General features: G+C 41.7%; 1 protein-coding gene across 1 annotated transcript in view; it reads right to left on the bottom strand.

The window, feature by feature from the left end:
• COL21A1 (collagen type XXI alpha 1 chain) overlaps positions 1–16,856 on the bottom strand; it is a 536,987-nt gene that overhangs the window by 26,733 nt on the left and 493,398 nt on the right. The window contains exons 25-26 of the mRNA XM_069726746.1: positions 13,821–13,853; positions 6,203–6,349 (exon numbers count right to left, since the gene is read on the bottom strand). Of these exons, the coding sequence (XP_069582847.1) occupies positions 6,203–6,349; positions 13,821–13,853 (180 nt within the window). The remainder of the gene's footprint in view (positions 1–6,202; positions 6,350–13,820; positions 13,854–16,856) is intronic.

Below are 16,856 nucleotides of genomic sequence, written 5' to 3'. Positions count from 1 at the left end.
AGCTAACCGGAGCTGCCGGATCTACTAGTGAAAGTACTCCGCCTGTCATCCCATTTTAGAAAGTCAGCTACAGCTTCAGCTGCCCTTGAAGTGCTTCAGCAGCATTTGCATCTTCTGGCTCACTGACTGGTGTGTGATGTCACCACGCATTGGAACTCTACACTGCATGTGTTGGAAAGGATTTGTGAGCAGAAGAAGGCAGTTGTTGACTACCAGCATCAACAAGGCTGTCGTTATTCAGTTCAGACTCCACACATAAGACCTCAGGAGTGGACATGGATATCAGACATATGTACCATTCTCCAAGACTTGGAGGACTCCACCAAGATGGTAAGCGGCGATGACACAATAATTAGCATCACCATTCCACTTCTCTGCTTTCTGAAAGCCTCTCTGTTCACAATTAAAGCAGATGCATTGCAGGTGGAGCAAGAGGACATGGAGCAAGGAACCATACAGGGTAATTACACTCAGCCCAGCCTCATGTCATCCCAACGTGGATTGGGAGACAATGAGGAAGAGAAGGAGGAAGAACAGAAGATACTTTCATGCGCTTTAGACAGTACTTAAAGAACAGCTGTCATATCGTCTGTTCAGCGTGGATGGCCTGTAGACAGGGAGGAGGAGGAGGAGGAGGAGGGGGAGGACAGCATAGTCTGTCATCCTGTTGGTGAGGACATAGAAGTCTTGCATGTTAGCCGTCTGGAATGCAATGTTGACTTTATGTTCTGCTGCATTTCCCGTGACCCTCGCATTCTTAAAATTTTCGGTGACACTCATTACTGGTTGGTGACACTTCTACACCCATGCTACAAGGAGAACTTTCAATCTCTTCTTCCAGAGGCAGACAGGTGTACTAAAATGTTGCAGTACCACAGGGCCCTTGTAGCGGAATTAATAAAATAATTCCCATCTGAGAACGCTGGCAGCAGACGTCAGAGTTTGTTGTACAACTAAGAATTCCAAGCGAGAGAGACAGAAGTACAATCCAGCTCAGGCAGGGGAACAATGGCCAAGTTCTGGGACAGTTTTCTCAGACCCTTCCATGTTGCCGGTACAGAGGAAAGAGGTGCTGGCCCAAGAAATGCAATGTTTTGGAAGATGCTGTGGGAGTACCTTGCTGATCAAACAAACATCCTTCATGATTCCTCTGTGCTATTTAATTATTGGGTATCCAAGCTGGACATGTGGCATGAACTGGCTCTCTACACCTTGGAGGTCCTGGCCTGCCCTGCTGATAATGTTCTGTAAGAGTGGTTCTTAGTGCTACTGGTGGAATTATAACAGATAAGCACATCCGCCTGTCAACTGAAAATGCTGACAGGCTGACTCTTATAAAAATGAACAAGGGCTAGTTTAGGCAAGACTTCTGTACACCACTGAATGAAAACAGCAAAACATAAACAACTCAAATACATTGTCTTTTTTGTGGAGGTGTATTCTCATGCACCTCTTCACAACCATACATGGCTATACGCTTCCTGATTTGGTCTGTTTGGTGTTAGTCTCCTTCTTATCCTCATCCTCATCATCCACAACCACTAGAACACCAGGGAGAATGTATTCCGTGATGCAAAAGTCACTCACTTTTTGTGCAATGGTGTTTTTATGATGCCCGTTAATAATTTGAAGCCAAAAAAATTTTTACTCCTCCAGACAATGATGCCGATCGCTGCAGCGTCACTGTGTGGTCGCTGAAGAGCTGTCAAACAAACAGCTCTCCAGCGAGCAACTATGCGAAGTCCCCTGGTAACCAGGGTAAACATCGGGTTACTAAGCGCAGGGCCGCGCTTAGTAACCCAATGTTTACCCCGGTTACCAGTGTAAATGTAAAAAAAACCAAACACTACATACTTACATTCCGGTGTCTATCCCCCGGCGCTCTGCTTCCTGCACTGACTGTGAGCGCCGGCTGGCTGTAAGCAGAGCGGTGACGTCACCGCTGTGCTTTACGGCCGGCCGGCGCTGACAGTGCAGGAAAGCAGAGCGCTGGGGGACAGACACGGGAATGTAAGTATGTAGTGTTTTTTTTTTTTTACATTTACACTGGTAACCAGGGTAAACATCGGGTTACTAAGCACGGCCTTGCGCTTAGTAACCCGATGTTTACAATGGTTACCAGTGAAGACATCGCTGAATCGGCATCACACACGCCGATTCAGCGATGTTTGCGGGAGATCCAGCAATGAAATAAAGTTCTGGCCTTTCTGCTCCAACCAACGATGTCACAGCAGGATCCAGATCGCTGCTGCGTGTCAAACACAACGATATCGCTATCCAGGACGCTGCAACGTCACGGATCGCTAGCGATATCGTTGTTAAATTGTTCAGTGTGAAGGTACCTGAGGAGACCTGCTTCTTTAAATTGGGCTTTGTTTATCATGAGGCATTCTTCCACGTCTCATCATTCTCCACCATTAGATCACCAGGGTTAAGTGTTCTTTGCTGTTATAGCCAGTCAATTTTTGGGCAAGGGTGTCTATGATGCCCATAAAATAATTTAAAAAAATGTACCCCCATGGGGAAATGTTTGTCAGCCCATGCGCTTAGTGTATGGTTATTACAAGTCTAGGGGACCCGCTCCTTTAAATTGAGCCTAGTTTTTAATGAGGCCTTCATCAACGTATCATCATTCTCCACCACTAGATCACCAGGGTTAACGTGTTCCGTGCTGCTACAGCCAGTCATTTTTTGGGCAAGGGTGTCTATGATGCCCATACAATAATTTTTAAAAAATGTACCCCCATGGGGAAATGTTTGTCAGGCCATGCACTTAGTGTACGGGCTTTACGAGTCTAGGAGACTCGCTCCTTTAAATTGGCCCTAGTTTTTAATGAGGCCTTCCTCAACATCTCATCATCCACCGCCACTAACTCACCAGGGTTAACGTGTTCCCTGCTGCTACAGCCAGTCCAATGTTTCCCCACATGGGGAAATTTTTTCAGCCCATGCACTTAGTGTATGGGCATTATGAATCCAGGAGACCCGCTCCTTTAAATTGGGCCTAGATTTTAATAAGGCCTTCCTCAATGTCTCATCATTCTCCGCCACTAGATGACCAGAGTTTATATGTTCCGTGCTGCTACAGCCAGTCCAATTTTTGGCCAGGGTGTCTATGATCCCCATACATTTTTTAAAAGTATACCCCCCAATGGGGAAATGTTTTTCAGCCCATGCTCTTAATGTATGGGCATTACAAGTCTAGGAGACCCACTTCTTTGTAATGGGACAGTTTTTTTTATGAGGCCCTCCTCCTTGTTTCATCCAAGGGGGATTGTGTTGCGTGCAAATTTGGGTCAAGGCGGCCCTTGTATTCAATGCATAAGGAAACAGTATGGCAGGACCAACTGAAGAATGTGAAGTGGGTTTTCCTGTGGCCATCCAGTACCTGGGTTCAAAGCCATATTGGGGTGCATATGACTTGGTAGCATGGCAGGCCTTGCAGTTAATACATAAGAAAACAGTATGGCAGGAAAAACTGAACAATGTGAAGTGGGTTTTCCTGTGACAATCCAGTACCTGAGTTCAAAGACTTATTGGGGTGCATATGACTTGGTAGCAGGGCAGGCCTTGCTGTTAATACATAAGAAAGCAGTATGGCAGGACCAACTGAAGAATGTGAAGTGGGTTTTCCTGTGGCCATCGAGTACCTGGTTACAAAGACTTATTGGGGTGCATATGACTTGGCAGCATGGCAGGTCTTGCAGTCAATACATAAGAAAACAGTGTGGGATTACAAAATGACTTATGTCAAGTGTATTTTACTGTGGCCATCCAGTACCTGGGTTCAAAGGATTCTTGGGGTGCATATGACTTGATAGCAAGGTAGGCCTTGCATTCAATTGCACATTTTTTCAGGAAGCCCTCCTGTACCTCTCGTGAAAGGGGTATTGGGGTGCGTCATAATTCTTGGCAGCCCAGCCACTCACTGCATAGGCAATAACAGCATAGGAGACCCACTGTTTAATAATGGCCCTTTAAGAATATTAATGCCACCTGATGCCCCTCTGAAAATAGGCTTTGTGACTTTAAGATTCCCTCATTCATTAATGAAACAAGATGTTTCTCCTTATGTGTCACGCACCACATAGCCAGCTAGGGTTGTTAAATATTACAATGACATTTCACAGTGAATGCATTTGTATTGGTTGAAAGCAATGTTAAATTTGAAAAATGCATCAAAAACGCTGCATGTGAACATAGTCCAAGTGGTGGAGGAACAGTTTGGTCTGGGGATAATTATTTTGCCTTATTTACAAGTCATTACCCTGGAAAGTATGTACCTTAACATATTTCCTAGCAAAATCCATTTTGGTTTCGTTTTTATATGTTTTTTGGTGCACCTGTAAAAATGGCGTGAAACTCTGACAACATTGATTATAGCTGTGACCTAGGACTCAGAAAGCCTTCCAGGGGTGATCTCCATGATGTTCCTGTGTCATTTGAGCAGTGTTTCCATCATTTTTAGATGTTTTTAGACCTTAAAAAGGACCCCCGGGGGGATCACGGTAAAAATACTCAGTTTTCCTATAGACTCACATTGGGCTCGTTGCTCGGGTTGAGCACCCGAGTATTCCAATTTGCTCCACCAGAACATTTTAGTGCCCACCAATCACTTTTTCTCTACAGCTACTGACTGTGTAAGTGTGGCACCGCAGGGGTCTTGTTGCAACAGTGGCATTGCCTCACTCATAAGGGGTGATGTCATGCCTAGGAGCAAAGAGGGGTCCCCTTACCAGGTAACGTCAGCATACAACACCTTTCCACACTCCAGATCAGAAGGGGGAGCTCTAACACCTGTTTTAGGGGAGCTTCTCTATAAATTCTGGCCTGCAGGAGTGGTCAGAGGGGTCAGAGTCAGTGTGAGTCTGGGGAGCAGACAGTGTAGGAAGAAGAGGCAGGTGAGGAGAATCTGGGGGATTGGAGCTGCGACTGAGCTCACCCCAGAACAGAGCACCAAAGACTGGACACCGGATTCCGTGGTTCTGTGGGAACTGCAGGCCCAGCAACTAGAACCAGAGGGCAGGAGATTGCAGGTCTCCTGGCTCCAGCTGACACCCTGAAGCACAGCAACAAACGAGAGCCCGGAGTCACCACAAGGAAGTGATACCTGGAACACACTCAAGCTGCCTGCCATGTGGGGAAATGTTCCATTTCATGGACAGACTGTAACAGGGACTTGTGGGGAGCTTAAGGCACCAAGGACCTAGGGAGAAGCACAGAGGAAAAGCCTCCAAATCCACCTGGCTAGGTAGACCCTGAAATGCTTCCAGGCTGCCCTCATCTCAATGATGACCTGTCACTAGTGCCCCAGACTGCATCTGCAATTAAAGGTAAAAGAAAGTACAGTCTTTGTGTCCTCATGTCCTTTTCCCACACCCTCAGTTTTACATACCAACATCCACGATCCCTGATAGACTGTACTTGTAGCCCTGGGGCTTGCTCAACCTGTGGGAAGCAGAACCATCTCAGCTGCGACATCATCAGCCCCAGTGGTCCCCTTAAGGAGCATTGGCTACCTATTGCCGAACACCACAGGTGGCGTCACAAGAAATCCCCTACAAACATTTCCTCATCACTTTTATTGAGCACCCTTTTATATATTTTTTTTTTCAAGGCTATGTCCTCCTGCACATCATAATAAATCTAAACATTTTTATTAGGTTAACTGTTCTTGGAAAGGTCATTTTATATACCCTGTGAGCGTAGCATTCTCTACATTGATTCCCCTTTTAACTTGTGATTTGTTCATGTATATGTTAATAAGGAAGTTTGAAGTGGCATCAGCTTCCTTTTCTTGTAGGCTTACTTTCATCTGTGGAAGTGTCAATATTATTATTATTATTATTATTATAGTACTAAGGCCAAATAATAGGAATCTCAAGAATTCCAGTAGTTTAGTTAAGGAGAGATTAGAGATGGGTCTGCAAATAATCCATAAAATGAAGACTAATCTCTTTCACAAAAACAAATTAATATGCACAAATTGGCTATGGAAAGGTTAAAAGGCACATCAAGGTTAAACTACTATTGTTGATCTTATTTTTTTTCCTCACCAACTGACCAAAACTAGCTGAAACACTGATGACAGAGACATTGGTTTATATTGCTTCAAATCAAATTGCATCAATTTTCACAATCTAGCTCATGGTTTAAATTAGTTTAAAGCAAAATGATTACATTAGAAAAGAATGTTACATACAGGTCTTCCTTCTTGACCAGGCAGGCCAGGTGGTCCTCTATCTCCACTAATACCTCTAGGGCCAGGAGTACCAATTAAACCTGGAGGACCAGGCTCTCCTCTTTGTCCATTAAAGCCTAGAAGTCCTGGTTCTCCAATGTCTCCTTTCTGAAAAGATAGCAGTATAAGTAAATCGATTCAATAACTATGCTTTTACATCATTCCCTATTACTCTTAAAATTGTATTATCATTTTATCAATTAGCCATTGAAAGGTATCAACTACTGAGGATTCTCATAATTGATCATTTTTCTATCCACTGGCTAACTTAGTACAACGATATATTTTTTTGGGAAAAGGTAATCTATCAGCTTGAACATTCTGAGCAGTATATGGGTAGCATGTTACACTTTAGAGCAGGAGAAGCTGAACAATTTGATATACTGGTTTGCGATAAAAGATTCAATACAGCTTACTTTTTAGTAATTGAAATCAAAGGTCAACCTACTAAGTGGCTGACAATCTAACCAATAACCAGTTTAGACAGGCAGACCAGAATCATTCTGTGAACACAGAATATAATCCTTATGGCAGCACATCTTCTGTTTATGCAGGGTGAAATACTGCTGAAAACTTTGATTTTAATGCCAACATGAACGATCCAACCACCAGGAGATTGAGTTTTTGGTTTTGTTCACTGGATGATTGGTGGCCAATCTTGAGTGAACAAGAGTTTCAAAGAATGTTAACTTACCATCTTTTGGTTTGTTCAAATGAGCCTTAAGCATGTATACAGAGATTACAATTATGTCAATTACTATTTAGGGCCAACAGAACTATCAGGGATTTTAATGATTAGCGTAAAAGCTGTACTGAACAATTATCCAAAAACCTATACCTCCATCTGCACAGCTCCTTCTGAATTACACCCTTACCAAATGCTATGTTTAATGTGTTCCCTTTATCTAATTTTATTACATTCATTTTAAGGTGAACCAGCCTTTAACCCCTCTGTGACCTTAGACGTACTATCCCGTCGAGGTGCCCTGGGCTTATCTGACCCTGGACGGGATAGTACGTCATAGCCGATCGGCCGCGCTCACGGGGGGAGCGCGGCCGATCGCGGCCGGGTGTCAGCTGCTTATCGCAGCTGACATCCGGCACTATGTGCCAGGAGCGGTCACGGACCGCCCCCGGCACATTAACCCCTGGCACACCGCGATCAAAGATGATCGCGATGTGCCGGCGGTGCAGGGAAGCACCGCGCAGGGAGGGGGCTCCCTGCGGGCTTCCCTGAGCCCCCCGCAGCAACGCGATGTGATCGCGTTGCTGCGAGGGTCTCCTCACCTCCCTCCCTGCTCGAGCCCCGGATCCAAGATGGCCGCGGATCCGGGTCCTGCAGGGAGGGAGGTGGCTTCACAGAGCCTGCTCAGAGCAGGCACTGTGAAGCAGCCTGCACTCCTATCAGATCAGTGATCTGACAGAGTGCTGTGCAAACTGTCAGATCACTGATCTGTGATGTCCCCCCCTGGGACAAAGTAAAAAAGTAAAAAAAAAATTTTCCAAATGTGTAAAAAAAATTAAAAAAAATATTCCAAAATAATGAAAAAAAAAAAAAAATATTATTCACATAAATACATTTCTTCATCTAAATAAAAAAAAAAAAAACAATAAAAGTACACATATTTAGTATCGCCGCGTCCGTAACGGCCCGACCTATAAAACTGGCCCACTAGTTAACCCCTTCAGTAAACACCGTAAGAAAAAAAAAAAAAAAACGAGGCAAAAAACAACGCTTTATTATCATACCGCCGAACAAAAAGTGGAATAACACGCGATCAAAAGGACAGATATAAATAACCATGGTACCGCTGAAAGCGTCATATTGTCCCGCAAAAAAAGAGCCGCCATACAGCATCATCAGCAAAAAAATAAAAAAGTTATAGTCCTGAGAATAAAGCGATGCAAAAATAATTATTTTTTCTGTAAAATAGTTTTTATCGTATGAAAGCACCAAACCATAAAAAAATGATATAAATGAGGTATCGCTGTAATCGTACTGACCCGAAGAATAAAACTGATTTATAAATTTTACCAAACGCGGAACGGTATAAACGCCTCCCCCAATAGAAATTCATGAATAGCTGGCTTTTGGTCATTCTTCCTCACAAAAATCGGAATAAAAAGCGATAAAAAAAGTCACGTGCCCAAAAATGTTTTCAATAAAAACGTCAACTCGTCCCGCAAAAAACAAGACCTCACATGACTCTGTGGACCAAAATATGGAAAAATTATAGCTCTCAAAATGTGGTATTGCAAAAAATATTTTTTGCAATAAAAAGGGTCTTTCAGTGTGTGACGGCTGCCAATCATAAAAATCCGCTAAAAAACTCGCTATAAAAGTAAATCAAACCCCCCTTCATCACCCCCTTAGTTAGGGAAAAATAAAAAAAAATGTATTTATTTCCATTTTCCCATTAGGGCTAGGGTTAGGGCTAGGGTTAGGGCTAGGGCTAGGGTTAGGGCTAGGGTTAGGGCTAGGGTTAGGGCTAGGGTTAGGGCTAGGGCTAGGGCTAGGGCTAGGGTTAGGGCTAGGGTTAGGGCTAGGGTTAGGGCTAGGGTTAGGGCTAGGGCTAGGGTTAGGGCTAGGATTAGGGTTAGGGTTAGGGTTGGGGCTACAGTTAGGGTTGGGGCTAAAGTTAGGGTTAGGGTTTAGATTACATTTACAGTTGGGAATAGGGTTGGGATTAGGGTTAGGGGTGTGTCAGGGTTAGAGGTGTGGTTAGGGTTACCGTTGGAATTAGGGTTAGGGGTGTGTTTAGATTAGGGTTTCAGTTATAATTGGGGGGTTTCCACTGTTTCGGCACATCAGGGGCTCTCCAAACACGACATGGCGTCCGATCTCAATTCCAGCCAATTCTGCGTTGAAAAAGTAAAACAGTGCTCCTTCCCTTCCGAGCTCTCCTGTGTGCCCAAACAGGGGTTTACCCCAACATATGGGGTATCAGCGTACTCAGGACAAATTGGACAACAACTTTTGTGGACCAATTTCTCCTGTTACCCTTGGGAAAATACAAAACTGGGGGCTAAAAAATAATTTTTGTGGGAAAACAAAAAGATTTTTTATTTTCACGGCTCTGCGTTATAAACTGTAGTGAAACACTTGGGGGTTCAAAGTTCTCACAACACATCTAGATAAGTTCATTGAGGGGTCTAGTTTCCAATATTGGGTCACTTGTGGGGGGTTTCTACTGTTTAGGTACATTAGGGGCTCTGCAAACGCAATGTGACGCCTGCAGACCAATCCATCTAAGTCTGCATTCCAAATGATGCTCCTTCCCTTCCGAGCCCTCCCATGCGCCCAAACGGTGGTTCCCCCCCACATATCGGGTATCAGCGTACTCAGGACAAATTGGACAACAACATTTAGGGTCCAATTTCTCCTGCTAACCTTGGAAAAATACAAAACTGGGGGCTAAAATATAATTTTTGTGGAAAAAAAAATATTTTTTATTTGCATGGCTCTGCGTTATAAACTGTAGTGAAATACTTGGGGGTTCAAAGCTCTCACAACACATCAAGATGAGTTCCTTAGGGGGTCTACTTTCCAAAATGGTGTCACTTGTGGGGGGTTTCTACTGTTTAGGTACATTAGGGGCTCTGCAAACGCAATGTGACGCCTGCAGACCATTCCATCTAAGTCTGCATTCCAAATGGCGCTCCTTCCCTTCCGAACCCTCCCATGCGCCCAAACGGTGGTTCCCCCCCACATATGGGGTATCAGCGTACTCAGGACAAATTGGACAACAACTTTTGTGGTCCAATTTCTCCTGTTACCCTAGGGAAAATACAAAACTGGGGGCTAAAAAATAATTTTTGTGGGAAAAAAATTTTGTTTTATTTTTTTGGCTCTGCATTATAAACTTCTGTGAAGCCCTTGGTGGGTCAAAGTGCTCACCACACATCCAGATAAGTTCCTTAGGGGGTCTACTTTCCAAAATGGTGTCACTTGTGGGGGGTTTCAATGTTTAGGCACATCAGTGGCTCTCCAAACGCAACATGGCGTCCCATCTCAATTCCTGTCAATTTTGCATTGAAAAGTCAAACGGCGCTCCTTCCCTTCCGAGCTCTCCCATGCGCCCAAACAGTGGTTTACTGCCACATATGGGGTATCAGCGTACTCGGGACAAATTGGACAACAACTTTTGAGGTCCAATTTCTTCTCTTACCCTTGGAAAAATAAAAAATTGGGGGCAAAAATATAATTTTTGTGAAAAAATATGATTTTTTATTTTTACGGTTCTGCATTATAAACTTCTGTGAAGCACTTGGTGGGTCAAAGTGCTCACCACACCTCTAGATAAGTTCCTTAGGGGGTCTACTTTCCAAAATGGTGTCACTTGTGGGGGGTTTCAATGTTTAGGCACATCAGTGGCTCTCCAAACGCAACATGGCGTCCCATCTCAATTTCTGTCAATTTTGCATTGAAAAGTCAAACTGCGCTCCTTCCCTTCCGAGCTCTCCCATGCGCCCAAACAGTGGTTTACTGCCACATATGGGGTATCAGCGTACTCAGGACAAATTGGACAACAACTTTTGTGGTCCAATTTCTCCTGTTACCCTAGGGAAAATACAAAACTGGGGGCTAAAAAATAATTTTTGTGGGAAAAAAATTTTGTTTTATTTTTTTGGCTCTGCATTATAAACTTCTGTGAAGCCCTTGGTGGGTCAAAGTGCTCACCACACATCCAGATAAGTTCCTTAGGGGGTCTACTTTCCAAAATGGTGTCACTTGTGGGGGGTTTCAATGTTTAGGCACATCAGTGGCTCTCCAAACGCAACATGGCGTCCCATCTCAATTCCTGTCAATTTTGCATTGAAAAGTCAAACGGCGCTCCTTCCCTTCCGAGCTCTCCCATGCACCCAAACAGTGGTTTACTGCCACATATGGGGTATCAGCGTACTCGGGACAAATTGGACAACAACTTTTGAGGTCCAATTTCTTCTCTTACCCTTGGAAAAATAAAAAATTGGGGGCAAAAATATAATTTTTGTGAAAAAATATGATTTTTTATTTTTACGGTTCTGCATTATAAACTTCTGTGAAGCACTTGGTGGGTCAAAGTGCTCACCACACCTCTAGATAAGTTCCTTAGGGGGTCTACTTTCCAAAATGGTGTCACTTGTGGGGGGTTTCAATGTTTAGGCACATCAGTGGCTCTCCAAACGCAACATGGCGTCCCATCTCAATTTCTGTCAATTTTGCATTGAAAAGTCAAACTGCGCTCCTTCCCTTCCGAGCTCTCCCATGCGCCCAAACAGTGGTTTACTGCCACATATGGGGTATCAGCGTACTCAGGACAAATTGGACAACAACTTTTGAGGTCCAATTTCTTCTCTTACCCTTGGAAAAATAAAAAATTGGGGGCAAAAATATAATTTTTGTGAAAAAATATGATTTTTTATTTTTACGGTTCTGCATTATAAACTTCTGTGAAGCACTTGGTGGGTCAAAGTGCTCACCACACCTCTAGATAAGTTCCTTAGGGGGTCTACTTTCCAAAATGGTGTCACTTGTGGGGGGTTTCAATGTTTAGGCACATCAGTGGCTCTCCAAACGCAACATGGCGTCCCATCTCAATTTCTGTCAATTTTGCACTGAAAAGTCAAACTGCGCTCCTTCCCTTCCGAGCTCTCCCATGCGCCCAAACAGTGGTTTACTGCCACATATGGGGTATCAGCGTACTCAGGACAAATTGGACAACAACTTTTGAGGTCCAATTTCTTCTCTTACCCTTGGAAAAATAAAAAATTGGGGGCAAAAATATAATTTTTGTGAAAAAATATGATTTTTTTATTTTTACGGTTCTGCATTATAAACTTCTGTGAAGCACTTGGTGGGTCAAAGTGCTCACCACACATCCAGATAAGTTCCTTAGGGGGTCTACTTTCCAAAATGGTGTCACTTGTGGGGGGTTTCAATGTTTAGGCACATCAGTGGCTCTCCAAACGCAACATGGCGTCCCATCTCAATTCCTGTCAATTTTGCATTGAAAAGTCAAATAGCGCTCCTTCCCTTCCGAGCTCTCCCATGCGCCCAAACAGTGGTTTACTGCCACATATGGGGTATCAGCGTACTCAGGACAAATTGTACAACAACTTTTTGGGTCCAATTTCTCCTGTTACCCTTGGTAAAATAAAACAAATTGGAGCTGAAGTAAATTTTTTGTGTAAAAAAGTTAAATGTTCATTTTTATTTAAACATTCCAAAAATTCCTATTAAACACCTGAAGGGTTAATAAACTTCTTGAATGTGGTTTTGAGCACCTTGAGGGGTGCAGTTTTTAGAATGGTGTCACACTTGGGCATTTTCTATCATATAGACCCCTCAAAATGACTTCAAATGAGACGTGGTCCCTAAAAAAAAATGGTGTTGTAAAAATGAGAAATTGCTGGTCAACTTTTAACCCTTATAACTCCCTAACAAAAAAAAAAATTGGTTCCAAAATTATGCTGATGTAAAGGAGACATGTGGGAAATGTTACTTATTAAGTATTTTGTGTGACATATCTCTGTGATTTAATTGCATAAAAATTCAAAGTTTGAAAATTGCGAAATTTTCAAAATTTTCGCCAAATTTCCGTTTTTTTCACAAATAAACGCAGGTACTATCAAAGAAATTTTACCACTATCATGAAGTACAATATGTCACGAGAAAACAATGTCAGAATCACCAGGATCCGTTGAAGCGTTTCGGAGTTATAACCTCATAAAGGGACAGTGGTCAGAATTGTAAAAATTGGCCTGGTCATTAACGTGCAAACCACCCTTGGGGGTAAAGGGGTTAACATTCATTGAAAGCAATGTACTATAAAGAGCAATGGGTAACTAGAAGAGATAAGAAAATGTATTCAAGTAAAGTGGAATTGAATTCTACTCAAATTTTACAAAAAGTTGTATTCACCAAAATATAAGTTGTTTTCAAGTTCACCCTAGAGGGCCAGACAAATGGTTAAAAAAATAATACTCATCTCACCACTGTCACCTGTCTTTGGCACCTATTCTTTTCACCTTGCCTTGTCGAACATACTCTCTTCTTTATCCATCAATTTATGAGCTGGCTTCTGGCTCAAAAAGGCCTTTGGCTGACATCACTGCACATGCGCCAAACTGCCACTTCTGCAAAGCGTGTAATGACATGGTGACATCACTACATTAAGATGTGTGTCACCAAAGTAACAATTCAGCATGTGCGCAGTGACATCCAAGACCTAGAGAAGCTGCAAGCACAACTTCAGGTTAAGGTTAAAAAAATGAGCACAATGGGGGAAGGGAAAAAAAGTAAATGCAGAGGACTAGATGGTAAGTTGGAGAATATTGGGACAGGGGAGCAGAGAGGTGAGGGGTTATTTTTGTATTTTATGCCCTACCTTTATTTTACTCTGGGGCCTGGAGAAGAACAGTTAATTGCAGGGATTAATTTAGCTGCAAATTAAAATTCCCTGTGAAATCCATGTGATTTGTCAAATTCAAATTTCGACAGATCTGCTCTTCTATAGGAACTAACGAATGATTTCTATGTATTTTGCTGAAAAATAGTATTCATATCAATCTTTAATTTAATGACAGGTATACACACCTCTCCCCTGGAACCAGAAACTCCGGGCTCTCCCTGGAATAGAAATTAAAGTACAATATCAAAACATCAACACAATTTAACATTTCAAATAATATGTATTAAGATAAGAGGAGAATAATGCCAAAATGTTTTGCTTAATGAAGTTTTTGTTTTACATGAAAAATGCTTATTGTCTAATTAACACTGAATCCATTTTAAAGATATAGTATACATAGAAAAACATTTTATGTCGAGTTCTGGAAAAATGAACATTGCATTGATGAGAAAAGGGAAAAAAAAGTTTGTGTTGTTTTATGGCTTCATAATTTATTGTTCTTAAACTGTATAATAGCCTTAAGGAAATTTTCTATGTAATCTTTTAGGACATTGAGTGTCAAAGGCAAGATGTTGAGAGCCAGTAATGAATCAACAGTGGTAACTTTTTTTCACAAGTAAGCATGTTCTTGAATTAGTTTGCTTGATGTAAACTATGTAAACTATGAGGAAAAGAGTAGAGCTAATTCAGTGTGGACTGTTACTTAACCCCTTACCGACACTGGCCATAATAGTACACCCAAGTCGGTATCCCTTCCTTTGATGTGGGCTCAGGCGCCGAGCCCACATCTTTTCTGGCACATGTCAGTGGTTTTGAACAGCTGATATATGCCTCTAACAGCTGCAGGTTGAATCGCAATCCACCCACAGCTGTTAACTTGTTAATTGCTGCTGTCAATATCTGACAGCGGCATTTAACTCGCACTTACCAGAAGCGCTCCTGAAATCCTGCCCATCGGTGACCCCGTCACATGATTACAGGTCACTGATGGGTTGACATGAAAACCAGGCCTCTATGGTTGTCATAGCCAGATTGTTATGAGTGCCATCCGGTGGTCGGTACTCATAGCAAGTGAGCATCTGATCATCGCATGTGTGAGACTATTGAAGCATGCAAATAGTAAAAAATGTAAAAAATATATATAAAAAATAATGAAAGTTCAAATCACCCCCTTTCGCCCTGTTCAAAATAAAACAAGAAAAATATCAAATATACACATATTTGGTATCGCCGCTTTCAGAATTGCCTGTTCTATCAATGTAAAAAAAAGAATTAACCCGATCGCTAAACGACGTAAAGAGAAACATTTTTTAAAAACTCAGAATTACTTATTTTTTGGTCGCTGCTATATGGCAATAAAGTTCAATAAAAATGTCAGCTTGGCGCGCAAAAACTGAGTCCTTACCCAGCCCCAGATCATGAAAAATGGAGGCGCTACAGGTCTTGGAAAATGGCATGCCATTTTTTTTTGTTTTTTTGTTTTTTTACCAAAGTTTGGATTTTTTTTTCCATCAGTTAAATAAAAAAGAACTTAGACATGTTTGGTGTTTATGAACTCAAAATGACCTGGAGAATCATAATGACAGGCAGTTTTAGCATTTAGTCAACATGGTTAAAAAAACCAAATGTGGAATTGCATTTTTTTTTGCAATTTTACCGCACTTGGAATTTTTTCCCGTTTTCCAGTATACTGTATGTTAAAACAAATGGTGTCATTCAAAAGTACAACTTGTCCGGCAAAAAATCAAGTCACATGGCCACTTTGACAGAAAAATAAAAAAAAAATGTATGGCTCTCGGAAGAAGAGTAGCAAAAAACGAAAACGCAAAAACGAAACCGCAAAAACGAAAATACCTCCAGTCATGAAGGGGTTAAAATAAAAAACTAATTCTCAAGATTTATGATAAATTGCTTGTCATAATATCTTTAAAACTATCCTCAAAAACTTTCAAGCTATTTTGCCCCAGAGATGGATGTGGCTTTTGGTCACACGGTGGTATTTAACTCTTAGGCCTATTTCAGAAGTCTGTTTTCACTCACCTCTTCTATCCATGGTTTTCACGGATAGAACATATATACACTACATTCTGTGGAGCTGTTCACATCCATTTTTGATCAGAGTCATGGATGAAAAGTGAAAATCACAGGCAGCTAACAAATGTCCTCAGTGTGCAATCTATTTACCGTCAGTAATTAATATTGTAATGTATAGGATAAGATTTGTAAGTTATTTATTTTTTCAAACAAGAAAACCTCTGATGAAATACCGATGGTAGAAATTCACACACTGACCAAACATTGATGCAAGTCTGATCCAAAACACTCATGAAACTCGGACTGTTTTTTTGCATAATTGAACAATCACTGATATCTGAATAATGCCATAAAATATCTCTCACTAATTACAAAAGCATTCATTGATTGCCAAAAATTAAAGTCATGTGGGATGTCATTAAAATATTCAGAGTCCTGAACAGCAAATGAGCCTCATTTTTCAGGTGAAGTATAACATACACTACTTAGAAAAAGTTAGAGATATTTGGCTTGTGGGTGAAATTTATGAAAAACGTAAATAGTTCACTCTACAGTGACATTTTATCATGAAATTAGGGCATTTAAATAGAAGCATACAATGGTGATTTCCACATCTCAAACAATTTATTGAAACAAAAGCCAACAATGGTGAATATACAGTGGGGCAAAAAAGTATTTAGTCAGTCAGCAATAGTGCTAGTTCCACCACTTAAAAAGATGAGAGGCGTCTGTAATTTACATCATAGGTAGACCTCAACTATGGGAGACAAACTGAGAAAAAAAAATCCAGAAAATCACATTGTCTGTTTTTTTAACATTTTATTTGCATATTATGGTGGAAAATAAGTATTTGGTCAGAAACAAAATTTCATCTAAATACTTTGTAATATATCCTTTGTTGGCAATGACAGAGGTCAAACGTTTTCTGTAAGTCTTCACAAGGTTGCCACACACTGTTGTTGGTATGTTGGCCCATTCCTCCATGCAGATCTCCTCTAGAGCAGTGATGTTTTTGGCTTTTTGCTTGGCAACATGGACTTTCAACTCCCTCCAAAGGTTTTCTATAGGGTTGAGATCTGGAGACTGGCTAGGCCACTCCAGGACCTTGAAATGCTTCTTACGAAGCCACTCCTTCGTTGCCCTGGCGGTGTGCTTTGGATCATTGTCATGTTGAAAGACCCAGCCAT

The sequence above is a fragment of the Ranitomeya imitator genome, chromosome 5, assembly GCF_032444005.1.
Source record: "Ranitomeya imitator isolate aRanImi1 chromosome 5, aRanImi1.pri, whole genome shotgun sequence".
Taxonomy (NCBI): Eukaryota; Metazoa; Chordata; class Amphibia; order Anura; family Dendrobatidae; genus Ranitomeya; species Ranitomeya imitator.
The sequence above is the reverse complement of the archived record's forward strand: the minus strand, read 5'-3'. Positions and strand labels throughout refer to the sequence as shown.